The sequence below is a fragment of the Gymnogyps californianus genome, chromosome 1 (genome assembly GCF_018139145.2).
Source record: "Gymnogyps californianus isolate 813 chromosome 1, ASM1813914v2, whole genome shotgun sequence".
NCBI lineage: Eukaryota > Metazoa > Chordata > Aves > Accipitriformes > Cathartidae > Gymnogyps > Gymnogyps californianus.
This window is the reverse complement of record NC_059471.1, coordinates 132,001,846-132,027,580: the sequence shown is the minus strand read 5'-3', so window position 1 is coordinate 132,027,580 and position 25,735 is coordinate 132,001,846. Positions and strand designations below refer to the sequence as shown.

At 39.7% G+C, this 25,735-nt stretch overlaps 1 protein-coding gene across 1 annotated transcript in view; it reads left to right on the top strand.

The window, feature by feature from the left end:
* Positions 1–24,214, top strand: part of KPNA1 (karyopherin subunit alpha 1) — a 56,778-nt gene extending 32,564 nt beyond the window's left edge. The window contains exons 8-15 of the mRNA XM_050894098.1: positions 28–127; positions 695–858; positions 2,025–2,103; positions 6,235–6,360; positions 18,654–18,781; positions 19,538–19,716; positions 21,194–21,382; positions 23,855–24,214. Coding sequence (XP_050750055.1) covers positions 28–127; positions 695–858; positions 2,025–2,103; positions 6,235–6,360; positions 18,654–18,781; positions 19,538–19,716; positions 21,194–21,381 — 964 coding nt within the window. The 3' untranslated portion in view covers position 21,382; positions 23,855–24,214. The remainder of the gene's footprint in view (positions 1–27; positions 128–694; positions 859–2,024; positions 2,104–6,234; positions 6,361–18,653; positions 18,782–19,537; positions 19,717–21,193; positions 21,383–23,854) is intronic.
* The last annotated feature ends 1,521 nt before the right edge of the window (positions 24,215–25,735 follow it).

Sequence of the window (25,735 nt, the reverse complement as noted above, 5' to 3'; positions counted from 1 at the left end):
TTGGAATTTTTTGTTGGTTTGTTTTAGATTGCTTTCAAAACAGAACCGTCTCACTATGACCCGAAATGCTGTATGGGCTCTATCCAACCTCTGCAGAGGGAAAAATCCTCCTCCAGATTTTGCCAAGGTAAGAGATGTTTGAAAGGAAATGTGTTGTGAGGTGATGGTAGCCAAATAAGCAATAAGGGTGGTGAAACTTAAACTAAATGGCAGAAATACTTCAGAGTTTCTCTGAAACAATTTATGGGCTTTTTACAGATGAAGTTTTTGAATGTATTTTGTCTTTTGGACAGACATTCACAAACACTGTTTTTAATATAGCTGCCTCCTAGCTTTTTGTTACTGTTCCTGTACTGGAGATGACCATACCACAGCAGAACATCTGTACATCTTGGCTGCTGCAGTGCAAAGTATGGCACATCTTACCAGACAAGTATGAGTTTAAGTTGCCAGACATTGTACTGTAGAGGCTGAAGAGTTCTCATAGTGCTTTTCTGCTGACGTGCTCCTCCATAGTTGTGTAGCTACAGCCCCGCAGAGAAGTAGTACCTAGGTCTGGAATTTTCTGAGTATTGAACTTTGAGATGCCAGTGCCTAGTCCTATAATGCCACATACAAAATTAACTGACATGTTAATAAATCTTCTGACCCTTTTAATTGCACAATGTATGTATCTCCTCTTAATGTCTTACAGGTTTCACCTTGTCTTAGTGTGCTTTCCTGGCTGCTCTTTGTCAATGATACAGATGTATTAGCTGATGCCTGCTGGGCTTTGTCCTATTTGTCTGATGGCCCCAATGATAAAATCCAGGCTGTAATTGATGCAGGAGTCTGCAGAAGACTTGTGGAATTGCTGATGTAAGAAATTTGTTCTGAGCAAATGTACTATCCACTCTTTTCCCTAAAATCAAGGTTCCAGCAATAGGAAGTGTAATTAGATATGTCCTGAAATGTAGTAATTTCCAAAAAGCAAGATTTGAGTTTTAATTTTACCTGTCTGTGTTCGGTCTTCTCTATTTGTCATGAGTAACAGAAACAATGGAACTTTTCTTGTACTAGTTTTGCTATTTCTTAAGAGATTTTTTCCTGCACCTAACAGCTGCATTTTTATAAAATCCATAATATATACTGGAATTTTCTCTGTGCCGTTGAAGTCCATGTTATAATTACCTACCAATGAAATTGCTGAAGGCTATCAAAGGTGGAAGTGTAAGAAATAGTAAAATTTACTAGAATTGACAGTACCAGGGACTTGAAATGTAAATAATTTCCTAGACCCTTACTGTAGAAGAGTATATGCACACTTTGGTCAGTAAAGTGTAGCTGTGGGAGTTGGGGTCAGGGAGACTGGCCTTGTTCAGAGCTATTTCTTCAGGTCTAAGGACATGGAGCATTCAGTTACCTAAGAACAAGAAATAATGGTTTTCAGTGATTTAAATAAAAAAGACTATTAAGGCTTTTAAGATTAAAGCAAATCTGATGCTGGATTAATGAATAGAATGTATTACCTAAGGTACCTTTTTATAAAGAATTGTTTTCATTTGAGAAAAAAATTCCTTACTTTGCCTTTCCTGTTCCAATCCTGATTTAACAATGACGATGGTGGGATGCATACAATGACAGAAGATGATCAAACAGCTGTATGGGTTAAAAACACAGCTTCTGTCCATGTTCCTCTGTCTCATTCTCTGCCTGTATGCGTGCTACATTAAGTGTGTTTCATAGTTAAAGCTGATTACATTTTCCCTCCCAAGGATGCCTGTAATCTGAAATACTTGTATTCTTTTAATATCATATTTTATTTTTATGCTGCTGAATGATATCTAAAGGCCTAAATATTTAGAAACCCTAGGAAGACTTAATATTAGTTTAAAATTAAAGAGTGTTTTGATTCAGATAGTGAGAGTTAAGTCAGGTTTAGCAGGGAAGTTTTCCCCTGGCTGATGGATATTCCTTCCTTGAGGATGTAAAGATGGAGATGCTTCAGGATGGTTAACACTTAGATCTTTCCTTGGTAATTTTAGGCACAACGACTACAAAGTTGTATCTCCTGCCTTACGAGCTGTTGGGAACATCGTCACAGGAGATGATATCCAGACCCAGGTATGGATTCACTTTCCCTTGTGTTGTACTGCAGTTCATCTTTCTGTTAGTTGTGGTAACCTGTTCACAAGCACCTCCTCTTGTTCCTTTTGAAGTTTGAAAGTGAAGGATTGATGACACTAGTTGCCTCAAAACATATGGTGGTTTTCATAGTTTTTCTGTTCAGTCCTGAACTGCTGGTGATTCTTATATAGCTGTGGGGGGTTGACCTTGGCTGGATGCCAGATGCCCACCAAAGCCACTCTATCACTCCCCCTCCTAAGCTGGACAGGGGAGAGAAAATATAACAAAGGCTCATGGGTCGAGATAAGGACAGGGACATCACTCAGCAATTACTGTCATGGGCAAAACAGACTTGACTTTGGGGAAAAAAATTAATATAATTTATTACCAGTCAAATCAGAATAGAATAATGAGAGATAAAACCAAATCTTAAAAACACCTTCCCCCCACCCCTCCCTTCTTCCCAGGCTTAACTTTACTCCCGATTTTCTCTACCTCCTCCCCTCTAGCAGCGCAGGGGGGATGGCGAATGGGGGTTGCGGTCAGTTCATCACATGTTGTTTCTGCTGCTCCTTCCTCCTCAGGAGGAGGACTCCTCACACTCTTCACCTGCTCCAGTGTGGGGTCCCTCCCATGGGAGACAGTCCTCCACGAACTTTTCCAACGTGAGTCCTTCCCACGGGCTGCAGTTCTTCACGAACTGCTCCAGCATGGGTCCCTTCCACGAGGTGCATTCCTTCAGGAAGAGACTGCTCCAGCGTGGGTCCCCCACAGGGTCACAAGTCCTGCCAGCAAACCTGTTCCAGCGTGGGCTCCTCTATCGCCACGGGTCCGCAGGTCCTGCCAGGAGCCTGCTCCAGCGCGAGCTTCCCACGGGGTCACAGCCTGCTTTGGGCATCCACCTGCTCCGGTGTGGGGTCCTCCATGGGCTGCAGGTGGATATCTGCTCCACTGTGGACCTCCATGGGCTGCAGGGGCACAGCCTGCCTCACCGTGGTCTTCACCATAGGCTGCAGGGGAATCTCTGCTCCGGCACCTGGAGCACCTCTTCCCCCTCCTTCTTCACTGACCTTGGTGTCTGCAGAGTTGTTCCTCTCACATCTTCTCACTCCTCTCTCCGACTGCAACTGCTACTGCCCTGTAACTTCTTTTCCCTTTCTTAAATATGTTATCACAGAGACGCTACCACCGTCACTGATGGGCTCGGCTTTGGCCTGGGGTGGGTCTGTCTTGGAGCCAGCTGGCATTGGCTCTGTTGGACATAGGGGAAGCTTCTGACATCTTCTCACAGAAGCCACCCCTGTAGCCCCCCAGCTACCAAAACTGTGCCACGCAAACCCAATACAATAGCTATGTCTGGGATTTGTATATAGCTGTGCAATACCCTTTGAGGTGGTTTTGGGTTTTTTTTGTTTTTTTTTTTTTTCTGGTTTGTTTAAAGCAAGTCTGCCTCTTAGGCTGAATTTTATGCTGAATGATGTGCCATGGTAGGGCCATTGAAGGCCTGTCACATTTGATGCTGTTGACAGTCTATGATGAATATACCGAAAATGAATGTCTGGTCAGATTTTGGATGGTATGTAGCTGTGTCTGGGCACATGTTTGGAGAAGCATCAGTAGGAGGCAGTGACTCCCACCACTGTGTTGGAATTAAGCTGGGAGTCAGGAAACCTGATGCTTCAGAGGCACTAGGTTGTCATCGTGCTGCTCAGTAGGTTTTGCAAGAGACAGCAGCTCCCACCAATTTTTAAAATCTGTGGGAGCAGAGACTCTGTGTCTTGCATACGTGTGTTACCTGTGATCCACTGGCTGGTGGCAATCTCTTTTTAGACGTAGAGCAGAAGCTCCATTTACAGGCTTCTGCTGTTGTACCTTATGTTAAAGTTTTTTCCCACTTCTTTGTGCATTCTGACACCCTTTTGTGAGGCTTAATTGGTAATATGAAGAAGAAAAGTACAGAGTAGGCTACTGCTTTTGAAACTTTACTGACTCTTGGCCTCCATCTCTAGTTCGCAAACTAAAAAGCATGCCTGTGTGGTGCGGAGCTGTCTGACAAATGCACAACCAAATTGGTTTGAAGTGACAGGCTCAGAGAGGCTTGCTGTGGTGGGCTGTTGACTCTACTAAAACTGATGGCAGAAATGGGATCAAGAAGCGGTAGTAGCTGCGAATGAGGAGGTGTGTGCAGTGGAGGCAGTGAAATGGACATCCAGGAGGCAGTGGTAGCAGTTAGAGGTGTGAGATGACGTGAAGAGTGTGGAGAAAGATGCTTTCAGTGAGGTGTAGATGCATAAAGCTTATGATTCCCTATTCAAAGTGTTAAATTACTCCTTCCATGTAAATTATGCCAAAGTTAAAATCCAGGTTCCTAATCTTGAGGCTTCTTTCAATGCTTATTTTTTAGTTTGTATAAATATATCCTTTGAAATTCTGTAGTTCTGTGACAATGAGACCAGAGATGAAGATGAGTTAGCAGCAGCAGGACACCGTTTTAATATCTTATCACTAGGAGGAGGTTAACACGATTTTTTGATTGTTACAATATTTTTTGTGTAGCTGAATTGCATAGGCATTCTTGTATTTTTTTCAATGGCATTTGTTTTGCAGATCAGTCATAAGAATGATTGAGGTGTGTTTTAATATTTCATAGTTTCACTAAAAATAAAACCACAAGGGATCACTAAATCACATGTAATGCAGGTTATTAAATACTACATAAATCTTAGATTTTAATTCAAGAAAATGTTTAAACTTCTTTGCACTCAGTTTTTTCAGAGGAGCATACCATAAGCTTTCCTAAAATTCTAGAGAATAGCTTAATAGTCCTGCCTGCTGTGTGCTAGAGGGGTACAGAATGCCTATAAAAATCCTTAATCAGAAGGAAGAGCCCAGTTCTTCTTGATACAGTTTTGAATATGAACGCAACATACAAAACAGTTGCCTGAAAACTTCTCTGTACAACCTCAGAGCACAAACCTGCTTTTACTTTATATCTCATTTCCAGCTATTAACAATTGCCAGTGCTTGGAGATTGCCAAAACCATAGATAGTGTGCATGAAGAAAAAATAAATTTGGCCCGGCAGATACCTGATACAATCCTGAACCATAATCTTTGCTTTTTTAATCTTAATGTGGAGTAGAAAGGTTTTAGGAATGTGGGGGCATGGGGGGGGCGGGATATGAGCGAGGGAATTCAGTCCACAGATTCCACAGTCAGAAGTCATCACCATGATTCAGCTTGACTCTCTCATCCTTTTGACCTCCACAAACAGACCGAAGAATTTCTCATAAAATTCTGTACCACACTGTTCTTTCTAAGCTGCCTGTTTTTGCCATACAAGGCAAAACTACCGTGCTTCTTGGTAGGCTCTTCCAATTTTTTACTTACTTGTAAGAAGTTGGAATTTAATTTAAAAAGAAAAAAATTTCATTTTTCAGTCATTGAATCCTGTTGTGCCCTTTTAGAGGGTCAAAAAGCCTTTCACTATCACACATGACATAATCAAGTATTCTGTCTTGTAACATCCCTGTTCTGGGGCATTTTCTCTTGTACTTTGGGTACTTAAATTTTGATTTTGGAGATGCAGATTTTCCTGCAACTTTTCTGCTCTGTAAAATTGCAATTTTTTACAATTTTTTACAATAAGAATTGCCCATTCATAATGTCACTGGACACAACACTTGCAACAGTCTGCCCCACTGTGCGAGCTGATGCGGAAAACAGAAGTAGTTGGAGCTTCCAAGTATACAAAAATACAGAAAACAAGATGACAGGAAAATAGTATAGTCTTGTTTTTGTTTGGTCATAATGGGCTTAGTATCTTCTTGTGTTCGGGTCACACTGAAATCATAATGAAGGCATGATCTCTTACCTGAATTACTCAGTTGTTTTGCTCATTAGCTTTCCTGCAAACATTCATTTCTTAGTTCTTGCTGGTTTTTTTGTTTTGTTTATGTTTGGGGGTTTTTGTTTGTTTTTTTTTTTTTTTTAACTTTTTGGAATCATCTGATGGGATATACTTTTTAGATTTTGAAGACAATTGTATTCCTTGTTCCTGTGATTCTTTATCCTAAATTTCCTCTAAGGTTGGGGTTTTTTTGTCTGTTTGTTTTTGTTTTGTATTCAGGTAATTCTGAACTGTTCAGCCCTGCAGAGTTTACTGCACTTGCTAAGCAGCCCCAAAGAATCTATCAAAAAGGAAGCATGCTGGACAATATCTAATATAACGGCTGGAAACAGAGCCCAGATCCAGGTAACCTTTTCAGCTATGATCACTAATCTTTGTCTTGCAGGCTAGAAGAAACACACATCAGGCGGTACACTGTTTTTTGTGTATAAAGTGCGTATTTGCTTGTATACACAGTTGCAGATATATAATTACATATAAGCAGAAGTATATTATAGGCTCTGTGTGTGATTAGAATATTTCAATGGCCCAGTCATCTCTCAAATTAAAATTATTTAATTTTATAATAATCTACAGATTACAAGGGGGGGAAACGGTCATGCTAGAGAATGACAAAATGAGGCTAAGTTCAAGAAAACCTTGTCTTAAATAATTTGCTTCATGCCTTTGGCAATCACTAGGATACAGAAATTCTCAACTACAAAAAGAGTAAGCTACAAACTTTGAGAATCAAATAACGTTGTTTCTTGATTTCACCACCAGATATGGACACCTACATTGTAAAATACTTTCTTTATTCCTGTTTGTATTTTTTTACAATTCCTGATACAGGCAGTTGTGCTTAGCCAAATCTAAAATTGCTATTTATTAAACTGAACAATAATGGAGGTTATCTAACATGTTGCATTGGGATTCATCCTTTCTGGTTATATCAAATTTTGTAATCCCTTCATGTTAAGTGATAGCACACAGAAGCAAATGGAAGTCTCACTCCCTTATATCAGTCTTTACAATTCGGCCTCCAAAAGACTGCATCTTTGTTCCGAGTTTGGACTTAGTGTCAGCCATCAGGCAGAATTCCCAGGACTTGTCTCCAGATGGTATAAATGAGAGATTGACCATCTCTTCCCCAGAGAAAACCTTTTCTTTGACAAGATAAAGAAGAAACTGCTAAATATATTTTGTTTTCCCTGGATATGGAGTTTTTTCAGAACAGCTATACTAGGGGAATTTTTTGCTGGGCTTTCAAGGACAATGCCTCGTTCCTTCTCTTTTTCAGAAGTGATGGAAAAACAGATTGTAGTGAAACCAGGCTTTATCTGATAAATATACAAGGTTCCCATCAAGGCAGTTGAATGAAAGTCTCCTCATGTAAATCAAATTTAATTCTTCTGAAGTTATGTTTCTCAGTGCTCATCTCCCTCGCTAGATACAGAGAATGTTTTCAAAGATTGCAGAGGATGCATGGAAGTCCAGTTGGAGATATCTATTCTTTGAGGAATAGAAATAAATAGCAGAAATATTAGGCATTAGAAATATTTGTGTCTCTCATTAGTAACCAGGCAGAAACAATGCATGTTTGCACAGAAAGTAAACCAAGTCCCATAATACATTGGCAAAAGTGGCCAAGGAGTACTTCTTTCCTCCATATCCTTTTCCTTGGAAGGTAGCCTGACGCTTGCTAGTCTTGTATCTGATGGCTCTGGATTATTCATTCTGTATGATGAGAATTAGCATGAAGTGGTTAACCCTCTTCACCCAAGGGATGGAATTACTTCTCTTTTTGCAGAAAACTTGCAGGAGATTGTAAAAAGGCTACATGTTTTCCCTGAGGAAAAAGTGTATTATATCCTTTGCAGGTGGCACTTGCAATCTTTTGGTTATACATCATCAATTAGAAAGAACATTCAGCTGCTGAAGGGGCAGTGTAAAGCCTTAATACCTTGAATGAGGTCTTCATCTCAGAAAGCATAGGAAATAATACTTTTGTGGAAGATAACTCAGTCTCTGCTAAGCTTCCTGGAATGAAGAGTGAATGCTCATCTAACTTCAGAGATGCTTTTGTTGGGAAATGAGGCAAGAAAACAAAACTTACGAAGGTGGAACGCTGTGTACGTCCTCTTGTCTGATGTAAGGAGGTGACTAAGATGGAAGTGGAACTGCAAGCAAAGAAACCTACAGTTGTATTTGCTCCAGCTTTCTTAGTCAAGATGTTACTTTTACCACCAAAGATCACAGTTTTTGTCAGATACAGAGAATGATACAGTTACTTAATCTAACCTTGATAGAGCTCCAAGAATTTTGATTCTGCCTTTATTGTGGCTTGTGTGTTAATCTGTGGATTAGCTGAATTTCAAACAAAGTGCTGCGTAAAATCAGCAACTGTACCACTGTTTTTTCCTGCATCAGCAATTGTAATTGCTGTGCAGTTAGCAAGGCAGAAGGTTACTGCTGCTTGTACTAAGGTAAAAAATGTTTTTTGCCTTTGCTTTCTTGCAGTGAAGAATCTTTTGGCTGCTTTATCCATGCTGCTACCACCTTAGAAACAGGGAGGAGCAGTATTTTCTCTCTAGAAGGCCATTTCTGCTTTTCCTGGGAAGTCTAAGAGTATTTTCTGGGGAACAGTCCAGCCCAATATATTTTCTTAACTTTGTGTTTTTTCCCAAGTCTATCAGAGAGTTGCTTCAGGATGCACAATCATATAGGAATGTTGCAGACTTAAGAAAAAGAAGAGCTTGAGAAAATCAGATATCCATACAAGTCATTCCATAAAGAAATAAGTATCGGAAGTGGCAATAGAAAGTAAAGTTTGTTATTAGAGCATTTTTTAAAACTTCAGGATCTCTATTTTCATATTCTTGATCTACTGAAGATACAGTTGTGAAGAGTCCTAGAGGTCACTTAAATTCTAGTGCACCAGAAGCTATTTCAATAGTGTATTCACTTCTGTGACTTCCACATAAGTATTCACTGTACCACGTCTCCCTGTTAAAGTGAAGGAGTAAGTTCCTGTCCTTGTTTGCACAGTATTCTTATACCTGGTATCCACTACTGAGACATGTAAAAGTAAGGCTTTAGGTGGAGAGTCTTAACTCTACCCTTGGTAATCCTGTGTCTTCTAAACTGTTGTCACATCTTTATTTGAAAACAAGTAAGGATAAAATAATCTCTCCTTTGTTAAAACAAAATTTGCCTAATCTAGCTAAACAAAATCGTTAGGTACATCTATGCATGTGTGTGTTTAGTAGTTTTTAAAGGTTTTGGAGTGTCTTATCACCAGTTTAGATCAGCCCCCTTTCTACTGAGAACAGATTAGAATTGCTTTGTGACTTGGAAAGGTGAGGTGGGAAAGCAGGGAGAGGGAAATGAATGCTACGAGCCATTAATATTGCACCTTCATTTCTAGCAGGTGATTCTTTAGCAGTACAAAAAAAACCCTTAACTCTACATAGAAAAATAGTTGTTGTGGTTGTGTGGGTAGAAGCTTGTTTTCTCAGGATTCTTGCATCAGGAAGAAAACACAATGTCAGCCAAATCACCAAAATAGATGTAGATTTAAAAGAAACCAGCTTAAAGCAGCTGCCTTAGGATGTGCCACAGACAAGGTTGGAAGCATGTTGATGCGTTATTCAAGTCCAGGGAAAAAATGTGAGAAGCAGCTTCTCAAAAGTGAAAGCTATAGTTCATTTAAGAATCCCTCAGGCCCCATTCAGAGTAATTGAACTGCCTTCAAACTCTGAGCACACATATGGTATATAGTGAAACACTGACTGCCCTAAGTGCATACCCAATTGAATCTATACTGGCAGTTATAAAAATGAGATTAAAAAAATAGTGTTTCTGATTCTGAGCAAGAGATAACTATCCTGGTAATTATGACGTATTGCAAATCATGTCTATCGTGAGGCTTAGATTTTTGGAACTGCAGAAGGAGGCCTGTTAGAGGAAAGTTGTGAAGTAAAGGACATTGGAGAATGTTTACAACATGCTTGATGAGAGATCTTGAGGCCACTGTTTCTTGGAAGTAAAATTGGCAATTGCAGGTGTAATTGCAATGATTATCTCGTGTTGAAAGGAGTCTCATCACAGATGTGTAACGAATTCCAGAAAGGCTCTAATTCTTTAGTTTCTAGTCTGAACCTAGAGAATGTCATGTGAGATACAAGGTGTGATGAAACCTCCTTTCAGCTCCAGAGCTGGTATGTCTGCTTTTCTCAGAAAACTCCTTCTCTGAGGTATTACTTCAGACAACTCCTACTCAATGTCAAAATCATTGTAAACATTTGAGCTGAAAAACACTTTAAAATAATTTCTGAAGTTAGAAAATGCTGTTTGGTAAAGTGTTTCTTGAAGGTGGTCATATGCTAAAATGGCGAATAAAAGCCTACTCTGTTTTTAGTAGCTGTGAGGACAAAGGATAATTCCAATCTGGGAAGAATATCTGATGTTCACGGATGAACCTATTTCATCTGTGAGTTGAGGTATTTTTTTTCTTTCTCTGAATTAATTTCACATTATGATGAATTAAAACATTCCTTCTTGCGAATTGGTCTTCCTTACAGAAGGAATTCTAAAATACTAGATACAGCTCTAAACTAAATAATCTATTTTTCTTTCTCCCTAGTCCCTCCAAACTGCTCGATAGTTCCTACCAGAGGTCATAGACTGTAGCCAGATCTATTTCAGTCTCTGTGATACTAATTGGATTTTAAACATGCACAATCTTTAGCCAGAAATCAGACAAGAATAATTTCAGCAGATGGTAATTTTTTTCCTGAAAGTTATATGTCTGCCTGGCATAGTAAACCACATTATTGCAAGTTACCAGCTGATCTAACTAGTGGATTATTGCTCCAGAGCAGTTGGGATGTTAGAATACTATGGAAACTTTGGGTAGTGCTCAAGCCATAATCTAGCAATCCCTTCTGCACACCAAGAAGAAAATGAAATATTTTGGTAAATCTAATAAGTATTTTACCTAACCAATATTAACAGACAGAGCTATATTTAGTGTTGTTTAAGATTGCATTGGGTTACACTCCCTCCATCCACCCACTCTAAAGTATAGAAATATAAAGTTAGAGGGAAGGACTTCTATATTCATTTCCACTTTCACACTGCCTACAATGCTGTTTGGTAGCACACTCCAAAGGCTTTCACTGCCATTTCTAAAGGATAAGGCAGCAGCCTACCACCATTAGATTTGCACTCAAACACAATCAAGTAAACTCTTTCTAGTGTTAAGGCAATATAAGTTAACATGCATGAAATGTGTGAAAGTAAGTGCTGAACTTTCTTTTGTAGCTCATATTAAAGCACAGGAGGTTTGGGGTTTTTTCCCCACTACAGGTGGAAGTGAAAGCCTTTCAGAGTGTGTTATCAACAGTGCCTAGGCAACAGAAAAGTGTGGTGGAATACAGCAGTCTTTCCCCTCTTTATTTCTGTGCTTTTAAGGTTTGGGTTGGATGTGTATATCCTGATGCAGTCATGATTGTCACTAAGTATAGTTTTTGTTTGTTAATTTCCTAGTTTGTATACAGCTTTGCTGTACTTCAGTGGATAGCTTCCCCAGTCAGGGAGAAGGGGAACTACATCTTCCTGGGAGTCAGAAGGAGAACTGCACAACTGAAGCTAAATCCTGACTGTCGACCCTTCTGAAGGGTATGAAAGGCTATCACATACCTCAGAAAATGTTCTGTCTCTAACTTCGCAACCCGTTGAAAAGCTATGAAAGGCAGTACATCAGACACAATCTTCCATATCTGACAGTGAAGACATCATAGGAGTTCTCTCCTGTTGACAGGTTAAGAAACTTATCACTTCTTTTCTAATATACCTTAAATTCTTACAAGAACATCTGGAAACCGGAGTATGGCTAGACATGGTAGCAACAGGATCTGTGCCATATTTTTCCTCCTTTAGGGTTTCCTGTCCTTGCTGAAATGTGACATGGGCAAGTGTAGCAAATGATACATTGCCTGTCAGTTTTAAAAACTCTGGAATGAAATACATTTTTACAAATTGGGATAAAGATACAAGCAAAGAATTGTCAGAGGCTCTTCTCCAAAAAGACCACGTGCTGGGGACATGGAAAAGGAATGACATGATTCACACAGAGTTGTGGTTTACACAGGCAAACTGTGTATCAAATTACTTAAATATGAAGTGTTTGGTTTATGCCATAATTTGCACGAGTGGTCTAAAATCTTCATGTGCTGTTTGTGGTGGCAGGACCTCAAAAAGTGTCTCAATTAGGAGCAAAATATGGCATTGATGACAAGGTCATATTTGAGGACCAGCAAAAGTGAAAGATTAATCTCTTGCAGGTTTAAGTTTGTGTTTAAGTACAAAATCTGTTTTCAGGCTTCTGCGTGTGGTGAATCCCATACATCATACCACATTGAGGGCAGCAGAGCTAGAATACCTTTAATTCCTTTATTCTGCCTGAAAACCTCAGCAGTGAGTGGTGTGTATTGTTATGGGTTTTTTTGTAGGACATATCTTAAAAGCTGGAGACACCTCAACAAGGTGCTGTTCATTATAGTGCAGGTTCTTCCTGACAGCAGTAGCAGCCTTGTGTAAACGGGCTAGATGTTTGCTTTATACACAGTTTGGAGTATGTAGGCTTACGTGTCTGTGTCAACAACATAAAAGTCCATTAGAACTGAGATCTGAAGTGCTTCCTTCCTGGCTTTCAGATGGCAGTGGTTTTGTACTCATGCCATCATGTTAAGTAGCTTTGGCTTACAAATATTTGCTATGTTATTTAAAAAGCAGTTGTAAATTGAATCAATAAACAAGGTAACTGGAACACGAGTAACTGAGAAGCCTCTATGAACTGAAATTTCCAGCCAGGAGGAGGAGATCATAGCAGTAGGGCTGTATTCACAGCTGCCAGCTAGGGTGGTGACTGTAATCTTGATTTGTTAAAGGTAATGAGAGAGCTTGCAGGAGCAGGAAAACAGTCATGGTTGCTTTCACATTTATGTGATGAATCATATCTAGACACATGATGCCAACACTTGCATACTAAATGTATATGTGTATTTTTGCATACCATAAGTGATTTATTTGTGGGAACCCAAAGGAGAAGCAAATTCACTTGGTTTTGACCAACTCAAAATACTAATTTAATATACTACTGCTGAAGACCTGCTCCCTAACAGTGACTACAATGTATTTAGATTCAGCATCCATGCAGATGTAATAAAAGTCTGAAAATTCACTTTTATCTAGCTTTACTCTTTAAAAATCAAATACTATAAAGTGAAGAAGCTTGATTAAAATAACTAAGAAGGATAGAATGTTTTCAAGAGGCAGGCAACCCTCTTGGAGAGCCACAGCACAGGGATACCATCTATTTAAAAAAAAAAAAAAATAAAAAAAACCAAACACAGAAAAGTTGACACCTCAAAAGTGAGGGCCAGATTTGTTGAAGGACTGAGCATTACAATTCAGTTCAATTTCAAATTGAATTTGAAAATTCAGATTTCAACTAAAATTCAATTTCAGTTTTCTGAAAGGCTTGTAGTTACAAGTCAAGATGGAGTTCAGTTCCAACAAATACGAATGGATGCAGTTGGGCAAAAATTTCACTGTTAGTTTAATGTATTAAAGGATGGGCTCTAGATTACCTCTTATGCAGAAAAGAGATTTCTAATGTATTTTGAAGATACCACCTCACTGCCTAGTAGTAGCAGCCTAAAACTAATGTGAATATTAGAAATCATCAGGAAAGGGATAAAAAAACCAAAAGGGGGATCCTTATTCTTGTTCTAGTATAAATCTTCACTGTTGCCCTGTATGTAGATCCATCTTCAGAAGATATGGTAGGAGTGGGTGGTAAGGCAGGACCATAAAATGTCAGCTGGATTCCACATGAGGAACAACTTCATAGACTATGAGACAAGCGAAGGGAGATGGGGCAGAATGCTGTAGAAACACGAGTGGCATCTGAGAAGGTGAACGAGGAATGATTATTCTTTGGGTTTTGAGCAAGATCCTTGAAGAAGGAGGCATCAGAGAAATTACTAGGTGCTGTGTTCAGGACAAACGAGCACATATCTTCTCATACAGGTGTAGTCTAACGGGAACTCATTGCTGCAACTGTGAATACTTAAGGAGAAAAAGAAAAATAAACATGACTAGAGTTTACACTTTCCTGTGCATCTGCTGTTGATTGCTGTTGGAAGCAGGATGTTAGTATGTTTTGTTCTTACATGGAAGCACAAGAGTAATTTGGATTGGAAAAATCCATATAAAACTACTAAAATGATACAGGTTTTAGAGTGTTTCTTTAAGTTTTTGTTACCCTGTTGGCCTGCTATTATACTCCTTGACAAATTCTGGTCACATTTAGAGGGCATAAATGTGAGCATTACAATGCATCAGTTGCTCAAAAAGGATGTTTAAACATCCTTTACTTTATGGCACATATGAGGCAGTTACGCACTATTTTCATGAATGGCCAAGGCACTTTTCATTTTTCGAGCAATAGTGGAACATTTGAACAGGTGACAAAGAGTGAGATCTGCAGTAGTTTGTACATCAGTCCTTAGTTTACAACTTGATTTATTTAATTTCCTTTTTATTTCTTTCATGTATTTCTAAAGTTCTTGTTGAACTGAAATCCCTTAACTGTGTTCATTTTGTTTGAAAGCTATGCTTATCTTGAGCATTTTATATGCACTACATTACTTTAGTCTTCAACACAGGTGTTCCATGTGTCAGGCACACACAGTATAGTAATGCTAAAAAAGTAAATTAATTTGAATTAACACAATCCTCAGAAGTTTTAAGTACCTTATCCTGCCACAGTCCTTTAGGGTTTTGCTTTGCCTGAGGTTTGCTTTTCCTCAAGAAAAAAACAAAAACAAATTCTATTTCAGGAGTTTACTATTTTATCACTTAGAAGGAATTTAACTGAAAGGGAAACATGGCCTGTTTCCACAATAACTGTTGTTCCCACATAAAATATCATAGAGCTAGGAATCCCTAGTCATTCTAGTTTGCTTTCAAGAGTAACTGCTGTGGGCAAGGCTGCAAGACATAGGGTGTAAATAATAGATGCTGCTAGCACTTCCTCTGTATTAATGCTTTATTGTTTCCACCCTTGTTGAGCTTAACTGGACTTTTGAAATCTAGTGAAGATATTAAGGTTAAAGCAAACTATTTTCTGACCTAGTTAATGTATTTTTTTTTTTTAAATCTAAGCTCTGAGAGTTTCAACTGTCAACAGACTGCTAGTTGAAAAACTTTGCTGTACTACAGAGGGACAGTTGAAGTACCTTTAACTGGGACTTACGCTAGGGTGAGGTGGTGACAACACTTACATTGCATGTCAAGCAGTAGGAAACATAAAAATACAGTGACTGATAATCTGCTGCTCTCTTGAGCCAGTCTCTTTCAGTGAAGTGCCTTACGAGAGGCTGCAATTCATCGTGGTGCTTTAACCTGTTCTGCTTGGGTAAAGATAGCCAACTTCACACTAGAGCAGAAAGTAAACAAGGTGCCCGTAGCCTTTTATACAATAGAATAAGAAATAGAAATAAATAGAAATAAGAGCACTGACCCAAGAGATTAAAGATCTGAAAAGATTCTGAAAAGATTCAAATGCATTTTTCTCCACTCTGAGAAGAGTAATTTTACCCACCAGTCTTTGCATTGAAGCAAAGACTTCAAAATTGATTGAGCCAGAAGGAAAACAATAACAATCTTTTGTGATTCTCTCACTTGCTGCCCTCCCATTGCCAGTTCCTTTTGTTCTGGAATTCTCCTACTATTTTACAAGTTTAAATCGAAACATTTTAAGGTACTTTTTTTTTTTTTTTTGGCATTAAGAAGGCTCCAGTATGTTACTGCCTGTCAGCTAAGATGTGCTGACTTAGTTCTGTGCTATCATGTAACATACTCTGATTTTAGTACTTACTAAAGAAGTTGGTTTTAAGAAGACACTTTCTAAGGAAATAAACCTCATGTAAAAGTTTTCTTTTGGGGAGAAGATTTAAGAAGCAATAATGAGATTTTTTTACTTGTTCTTTGCTAGAGTAGTAAAATACTAATGCCCTCACGTGTCCTATTCTAGAGTATACTTAACAGTATCCAGTAGAGAATACTTAACATCCCTTAACACACTGTTCTTATAAGGGCTTCCACCTCAACAACACCCTTGTATAGTACTACCTGGACTCACATAAAATGTAAATGTAGACTTCCAAGTCCCCTTTCTCCTTTCCAGCTGATCAGGGCTGAAGTTCACAGGTGAAAACATGCATGCCCTCACTCTCTAGATGCACAAGCACACATGCACATTCACAGATCTCTTGAATATCAGTGTGGGCTCTCTGCCCATCTGCTGCTCATGGCTGGATCGTGAGCTCTCTTAACTCGCTGTACTTGACTTCTGCTCACAGGCTAGTTCAGCTTGATTCTCACTAGCAGACGCATACATTTGTCTCAAGCATCCCCACACTTGCAGACCCCTTCAATATCAGCACAGGCCCTCTGTCCATGCCTGGATCCTGGGCCTCCTACTTGCTGCCTAGTCCAGTTTGCCAGCAAATTATGTACACTGTGATGCTCCACTCCCACCACGGTTGGGGATAATGTAAATCCCCCCCATTGCACGGAGCTGGTGCCCGGGCACATGGGTCCTGTGACCTGCAGTCCTGTTCCAGCTGAGGTGCCGAGACCCTTGCTCAATTTCACCCCAGTCCCCCTAGTAGCTGGCATCCAGGCACACGGGCCACATAGGTTGTGATCCTGCCCCAGTGGCTGATGCTAGGACCCTCACCTGCTCCAGTTGCAGGGGCCCCTTCACCCAAGGCCTGACACCAGTTGCTGGCCCTGAATTCACCTTTTCTGGGCACCCCAGAAACATGCTCCTTGGCCCCTCCAGCTACTGATGCTGAGACCCCCACCCACTCCAGTTGCTGGCCCTGCAGACACTGGGGTTTCTCCTGAGGTCTCATCCAGTTTCTGGCCTAAATTCAGTCATGCCGATCTCAGTTGCTAGCACCTAATCATTACAGCACTCATGCGGGCTAGAGAGGGAGGTTACGTGGTAAGATAGTTAAGAAAAGATTTGTTATTAAGTTTTGCACAGTCCCACTTGTCTCCGTCTTAACAGTTACAAAGTCCACGTTGGCTCTCTGCAAAGCCACACCTGTAGTTTCTTAATGGCTCATTAATTACTGACTGGAGCCTTTCCTTCATTGTGATTGTCTCTGTTATCCCTTGTCTTACCAGGTTTATATCACCATGTGTTTTATTTATTACTTTCCTTTTCAGCTGAAAAGGTCCTTGATCTGATAACCTTAATGAAGCAGATGCTGTCGTGTTCCACATACCCTTACAGTGTGTTGCTTTTGTATATTTTTAAAAATTAAGTGTTTTTTCCCAGTAAAATGTCTGGGGGGAAAATGCATTCTGTTTTTTGAAGATACTTTCTTTTATCTTTTGTATTTTTTTTAAATAGTTGGCTCCTGTTTACGACCTACCACTTCCAGCATTCATGTTCAAAAATTTCAGTTAAGGACTTTTTGCCAAATACTCTTTGCAAAGTACAAATTAATATAACATGGCATGATGGAGGTGTAAGTGGTTTTCCTTGAGGGCCCCAGATTGCTGTACTAGAAGTGCAGATTCTGTGGTAAAGGAGACAGTTCATGGGACTGTTGATACAACTGATAGGCGGTATGGATTTACAAAGTAGATGCAGTGTAGATACCCAGACAAACAGGAAGGGTAAAAGAAATATCAAACGTTTTTTTTTTTTTCACTGGGAAACCATCCACACTGTGATTGAATATAGTTTTTTGCTGTATGTAATCTGTTAGTTTTCTTCTGCGGAGCTCCTTGAAAAGGATCTCTTTGGCTTTCTTTGAATTTGCCTTTATCAGTTCTATGATGACTTATAGGTATAAAATGGTAGTTTAAAAATGTAATCCTAAGCTCTTGCTTCTTTGAATGATCCTTATGAAAGTGTTTCAGATCGTTGTCATACGTGTGTAACTAAACTGGTTTCATTTGTGTCTTATTGCAAAAGGCTCTTTCCAGAGGAAGTTACTAGAAACTTTGAGTTGCTGACTAAATACTCATTTGACTTATATCAGTTTGGTAAGCTAAGCAGTTAACTGTACTACCGAACCATCCGTTGCTTTGTCTTTTCACCAGGAAAGAATATATTCGTGCTTGCTTGTTTTGAGGAGTTCTTACAATACATTCTCTCTTTGCTCTGTTGTCTTACCCAGTGGAAATGTAGTATGACACACAGGCTTATGAAGTTTTTTTTCCTCTATTTAGGGGATCTTAATGACTTAGTGGTCATTAAGTGAGTGGTTCACTACCTGGAAAAAAAAGGGAAGTATGGCATTCTTTTGCTGTTAAGGTATGATTAAGTGACATATTAGATATGGCAATCACTTCAGTCTGAATGTGTTTTGAAATCTTTTGGGATAAGCACAGACCCTGGTGATAACTAGGGTTTTGAATGTAAAGCTGAAAACTGATTTTTGCGCCTTGATAAGTAACATTTCATTGTTTAATGTGTTGTGCTGAGCATAGACATTAACTAGCTTAGGACAAGGAAGTTATTTCTAATTTTTATTATAAACCTGACATGTCATTTCTTTTTGCAGACAGTCATAGATGCCCATATCTTTCCAGCTCTTATAAATATTTTGCAAACAGCTGAGTTTCGGACAAGGAAGGAAGCTGCTTGGGCAATCACAAATGCAACATCTGGAGGCTCTGCTGAACAGATCAAGTACGAAATAGTTCAAGTCTTTCAATGCAATTGAGCGAATTAGTGTTTGTGCAAGAAATCAAACTAATAACCTAGAAACTGGAAAACCTTTCTGTATGCTTCCAGTGTTGTATCCAGAGAGACCATGTCTTTGTATTGAGTTGTGAATGAGCTGTTCATTCCTTCAGGGAGAAATCACATAAGTATTTCAGCTGTAATACTTATTTAATTAACTGAACCATTTCTCTTATGTGAAAAAAATAAACGCAACTTTTAAAGTAATTTCTTAGTGGTCATTGTAGAGTGTAACAAAGTGCATTAGCAGTCTGGAGAGGAATAGTTCAGCCCCTCAGACAAGGGCATCGTGTGCATTGTTTTTCCTGTTTAACTTACACTGGTACATTATGCTTATATGCAATTTTGTATAAAATAAAGTCATAAAATTATAAATAGATTAAATTAATATAGTTGATATTAATAGAAAAATATTTATAAATTATAGTTATAGAATTATAAATTTAAATTACAAAATTAAATTATTATTTCATATCAATATATATAGAGAGAGAAACAGAGAAGGTATTTTGAAGTTATTTTCCTTGTTTCAGCAGAATTGACTAGATACAAATAGATATCTGTAATTTCTCCAGTTTCTCCAGTCAAGTTGATATTTTATCTGATTGTTTTGGTTCTTAGACCTTCATGCTAAGTGCTTAAATGGCTACACCAATTAAAATTATGCAGACAATTTACTGGGTTCCATGTGGTGTTTTTCAGGTATTTAGTAGAACTGGGATGCATCAAACCACTCTGCGACCTTCTTACAGTAATGGACTCAAAGATTGTGCAAGTAGCACTGAATGGGCTGGAGAACATCCTGAGGCTTGGAGAGCAGGAATCCAAACGCAGTGGCACTGGCATTAATCCTTACTGCGCTCTTATTGAAGAAGCGTATGGTATGAGCAAAACACCTGTGGAAGTCAGGGGTTAAAGCAATGATCACGAACCCATTAGAGTTTCAGTAGACCCAATTTATTAATTTCCTGATCACTATTATCTGAGAATTAACTGTTCTTTGACAAGTCTCCATTTACCAACGTACTCCATCTTTTACATTATCTTTGTCTGTATGTAGATTGGAGACAGTGTGTGCAGATCTTCTTTTCTTCATTTCTTTTGACCCTAAGGGAGCCTTCGGGGTGTCATTCAGCCTCAGTATCTTCCCTCCACAGCAGATAAAAGTTCAGGCGCACTGCTCTGTCACTCAGGTTTCAAACTTTTCCCTCCTCTCTCTGCTGCCCTGTAGAATTATGGCAGCAGCAGCAACTTCCTTGTTTACCTTTGCTGTGCTGAGATTCCGGCATGTACTGGCATGATTTCATCCCAGTTCTGAGGTACTGCTGCTCTTAAGGTTAGTTTCCATGCCGATTGGAAAGTACTTATTAAGAAAAATAAAAGTGGGTTATCAAGAGCAGTATAGGAGAGGATAGTATCACTGAACATGGTTTCTTGAACCATGGTTCCCTTCATGGTTACCTTGACTTCCAGGGAAGAGTTATATCAGAATAGGATTTTTTTCTTGCCTGCTTCTAGGTTTTAACTTCCCTTTTCATGTCAGTGTTGCAAAAATGTCTGTAGAGTATCAGAGAATTGTTTCCTCTAGTCTTCATACATAGTAAAAGGAGCAGACAAGAAAGCCACTACAATTCCCAGTATTAGAGATTTACTAGAGTGGCTAAGACTTGGATTTCATTATAGCGTCATTCCTAGGTATCAGAGATAGTTTAGCTTGCTGTATTATTTTCATTTGTTTCTGACTTCAAGGCCTGAGTTTGCCCATCTGCTTAATGTCTGCCCAAAACCTGGTTGCATGAGTTTAACTGCATTATAGATACACATGATATGGATTAGGTAATGGAGTCTCCATCCTTGGAAGTTTTGAAGACTTGGCTAGACACAGCTGACCTAATCTGGTGTTGGTAGTAGTGCTCGGCTGGGCTGCAGCTTGGACTAGATGATTACCAGGAGTCTCTTCCAACTTGCAGTTACGTGATTCTGTTGTCATGGTCCTTGTAAACAAAGCACTGTGAACACACTGTCAGGAAACATGGTCCTAAAAGTCTCTTCAGAAAAAGTCTTTGAGGCCTTGTTCTTTACACATTCAAGCTTGTTGATTTCATTTTTTGAGACAAAGGGTAGAGGCAGACAGAAAGTATGAAACACATCACACAGTTACAGGGAACTCTGTAGTTCAACGTGTTTTTCCTTGGTTGTGGAGAGTTCAAGTTGGGTAAAGGTCTCCATAGAGGGACCTGTTCTTTCTGAAGGTGGGAGAGAATTGTCATGGAACTAGATGTTCACAACAGACTGAAAATGATCATGGTCATATGCTTTCACCGAGCTGTAACTTTTATGTACTTCTTTTCTCTGTAGGCCTGGACAAGATTGAATTCCTGCAGAGCCATGAGAACCAAGAGATTTATCAGAAGGCCTTTGATCTGATTGAGCACTACTTTGGAACAGAGGATGAAGACAGCAGCATTGCCCCACAGGTGGATCTCAGCCAGCAACAGTACATCTTCCAGCAGTGTGAGGCTCCCATGGAAGGCTTCCAGCTCTGAGGTGCCCCTGTGCTGTGTGCTCCTCTACCTAGCCAATCCTGTTGTCGAGCCACAAGCCACCCGTGGAGTGATTCTCTCAATGTTTTCCATAACCCTGTTTGCGCTCATTTGCTTGCCTTGTGCACATGCTCTTACATACGTCTGGAAAACTTTTGGCTCTCCGTGGCAGGATGCCCCCTCCTTGGCAAGGGGTCACCAGAATCACCCTTCTCCTCTAGATTCTGAACCTCTCCACTGTCATCTTCGTGGAGTTGAGGCACCTTTCTATACTTCGAGATATTCCCTGCTCCTCTTACAGGAAAATAATCCCTCCTCCACTAGCCCCCACACTCCTGGCATCCAAGATAAGGCTGCCTTTGTCTTTTATTTGCTGCAGTGTGTGCCTGCAGTCCAGGGAGACATTCAGACTTTCTGAGAACGTAGCTGAATTCATTCCCCATATTCTTCCCTGGATGCCTCTTTGGATGGCTGTGTGAGATGTGTTAAATCTTCACATGCAATGTATCTACTTTGCTGTATATGCCAGCTGGGGTTATTGGCATGTGGAACATGTTACAAATAATGGAAAAAGTTCTCTCTCCCCTGCAACAACAGGCTGCAATGGATATCTTTTCTGGTTCTTAAGAATACTGAACACATCTGGCCCCATCCCTTCTCAACACTGAGCTCCCAAGCTGGATTGCAGACCACTGTGGAGATTCGTACACCTTCCCAGTTTGTCCTCTCCATCCACAAAAAAGCCTGTGAACAGGTCACTCTTACCACCTCCCCAGAAATGACTTTCCAAACCAGCTTCTAGAATGGAGAAACTACCCCCACTTCTGCTTGCCAGCACAGTGTGATCCAGCTGGGCCTTCCTTAAAAATCAAGCCCTTTCTGACTTCATGCTCCAGAGTCTGGTCCTTGGTATTATAGTTATGGCTGAAAAATTCCTGTCTGCCTCTTTACATTTTTACACAGCGTGACTTGAACAGATTTATCTTCTGAAAAATTACCTTCTGAATACAGAAATCTTAATTTGTAAAACTTAGCACAAGGAGTGTTGGGTCTCCTTTTCATTTTCACAAGACAAGAGCTTCCTCTCCAGCTCACCTGATAAAATAGAGTCCTCCAGGTCAAGCCCCTTATTTAACAACTAAAATGACACTACATTCAAAGGATAGTAATATTACACCCGGATCCGCCTGGCCCTTTCATTTCATTTTTCCCTTTTGCTGTTTACGAGACTTCAGGTGAATTAGCATGGAACGCACGGTTCCTACAGGTGACATCTATAAGGCATCGCTGACTGCATGACAGCTGTCATCTGCAGCTGTAGACTGCCCTTCTGCTAGCAGCATGTTCTTGGCTCCGCAACCTGCTTGGATCACAGATGTCTGATGCAAAGGCCAGCCACTCCTCACTGAGTTCAGCTGACATTGACACCAAACTCTTCACACAACTGGGGAGATGCTACGTGATTGAAAGTGGCGGTTCCATTTCTGTAAATGCAATGGATTCTCCAGGCCGTCCGCTCCCCCCGGCATCGGGCTGTGTTCTTTTGAGCCATTTTGGATGCTTGGAACACATATTTGTCCAGTGTAAACATTTCAAAATCGCCACTGACAACTGCAGCGTCATATACCTGTGGTAAATGTTAGTGGCAGAACTGTCTGCAAGATCCTCCTTATGACTCCTCTCAGTGACAAGCCACTGCAAAAGCAAAAACAGCCCATTGGATACAGAATAATAAAAATATATAAATCACTTGTCAAACTGCTGAAAGAAGCTAGGCAAAGGCCTGAACATCAGCTCTGTGTGACCATTATTTAAATACAGTCTTCAGTTCTGTCTGTGCTTCAGGATGGAGACTCTGACCTGTGTGGCCACTGCAGAAGCCACCTGCTGCCTCCCTAGCTAAGCCAGTTGGCCTCCACCTTCCCTCTCCCAGTTATTTTCTCTAGTGCTGCTTTGTGCTGAAGGAACATTTAGTTTACTGCACTTGATCTGTAAATGGACTTCGATTCTTTGTAATTTTAGGGGGTTAAATTTGGTGGTTAATTTAAAAAAAGCAAAAAACCCCTCAATGTTGCCTTTACATCACATATAAATAACTGTGTTTCTCTTTTCTTGAAGGGTGATAGAAGCACTGATTAGTAGCAAAATCTTGTTTTAGCTTTTGGATTTTTTTGTGCTGGATTTTTTTACGTGTAAATTTCCAATAACATGTCATTTCTATAAGATTTGTTTAAAATCATGTACCTCTTATTGGATGGTATAAAAATGCTACATATTTTGTAAACAAATCTGAGCAAAGTGTGTGTGCATATATTCTGTATATTCATATATGTATATTCTGTGTATATATACACTAGTGTGTATATATACATATATACACACACACGTATATATATATACACATGCATATGTGTGTATATATATACATATCTATATATCTATATATCTATATATATATAAGTGTTTTCTCTTCCAGGCTAGTGAAAACAATGTGGTGCATTGGCGTCTCCCTCCCCTGCCCCCCAAGAAAGTAATGACAATTGCCTCTAAATGAGTGAATTAAAAAAGAGTCCATTTAAGCTGAATGGTGTGCCTTCCTGTGTAAAGACCCCGGCCAGTGTTTGTTACTTTTGCCGTGGATATGTGCATTCAGAGCAGATAAGTATAAATCTTTAAACTTGGTATGTTTGTTTGAAGTGACAGGCCTGGTTGACACAGGTAATATTGTTGTCATATATACTTAGACTGTGTAAGGCATTTGACTGGTACTGCGTAATACTTTGACTGAAAACTAAAACAATACAAAAATCAACATGGCACACATTAAATTGATTAAAATGTGGCTAACTCATAGGTCTCAATTTAATCTTAAATGGTGCTTAATTGAGTGTATTTCCATCAGGATCTTCCAGCAATCAGTTCTTGGCGTTGCTTTACTTAGCCTTATTAATAGGTTGAAAAGAAACAAATCTACTTCTAACAAAGGCAGCAAATTATATGAGTCCGGAAGGGAGATCAGACTTGTGAATTATGAAAGGAACAGCTCACTGATACAGACTGATCAGAATTACTTGGTAAGCCAAGGGCAAGTAAACTATTTGCATTTTAATAGAGCCAAATGTGTAGTGTAACGTTACCCATCTAACAAATAACATTCAGGCCACAGGTGAAGGACTCTGTTTTGGAGTAAAAGTGCCGCTGAAAGAGTATGAGAATCATTATACGTTATCGCTTGAACACTACTTCCTAACACAATTCTGTGTGGCTAGTGTAATGCTTACAGGTACAAAAAGAAATCTTTAGTAGAAATGGGGAATTTATATTAACTTTATATTTGGCATTGGTGAAACTTTTTTACAGGAACACTCAGTGTTGCTATCAGCAGTTAAAAAGGGATGCTAAAAAATTGGGAACAGCAACGACTGTAAAAAGGTTGTAAGTTCCATTCAGATGAGAAATGAGGCACTTTTTTAGACTGACATGAGAGTAACAAGGGTTATGTCCCCTGCTAGAAACATCGAAACCAGTATTCTCTGCTTTCCTGAAGGATGTGCTGCTGCTCAAACAGGAACTATCTCGGAGAACACCTCTAGCTTCCACTTTTGTGAAGGTCACACTGTGTTTTGAATGATCTGTTCTTGTTTTGTGTGTAAGTAGGAGGCAGTGTGGTCTCACGTGTAGAGGATAGGCCAGGGAGCTGCTGCAGTTCTTGGGTTCTTCTCTTAGCTCTGCCATGCAGTGTGTAGTGCCAGAAAAGTGATCTCACATATTTTCTTCTTCCCTTATCCTGAAAATTGAAATGAATGCGTTTATTTCTGTCTGCTTGTGGAGATCCAATCTAAGCACCTTCCAAAAGCCCCCCAGGCTGGTAAGGTGAAAAGATTCAGGAGAACCAGGAATCTCTTGAGTTCTTGCAGCATCAGTAACGAGGTGAAACTATTACACTCAGGTTTTAACAGTGCCTAATTTTAAAATGGGCGTTAGAGAAAGAAAGATGCAGGACTGCCTGGAATTGCTATCTAGCAGTCCTGTCCACAGACCTGTGATGCCTTTTAAGTTGTGTATTTGTTGGGGCAGCAAACAGGAGCTATCATTCTTTTTCTTGGTAAAGTTCCCAGTGGGACATGACAGGCAGGGTCACTCTCTTGGATTCAGGAAGATACAACAGATGATGGGGCAGGTTATTGAAAGCTCAATAACTAAGCCAGGACCAGCGCTTGGGGCTCCTGGGAAGATACGACACAGGCGAACAATCATTTGAGGCAGCTGCTGCCTAGAGACTTCAGCCTGTTCTGAAATTCCTGTGTTGGTTCCTTGATGCCAACCAAATACTGGTGGTCGAGGTCCCTTCACTTAA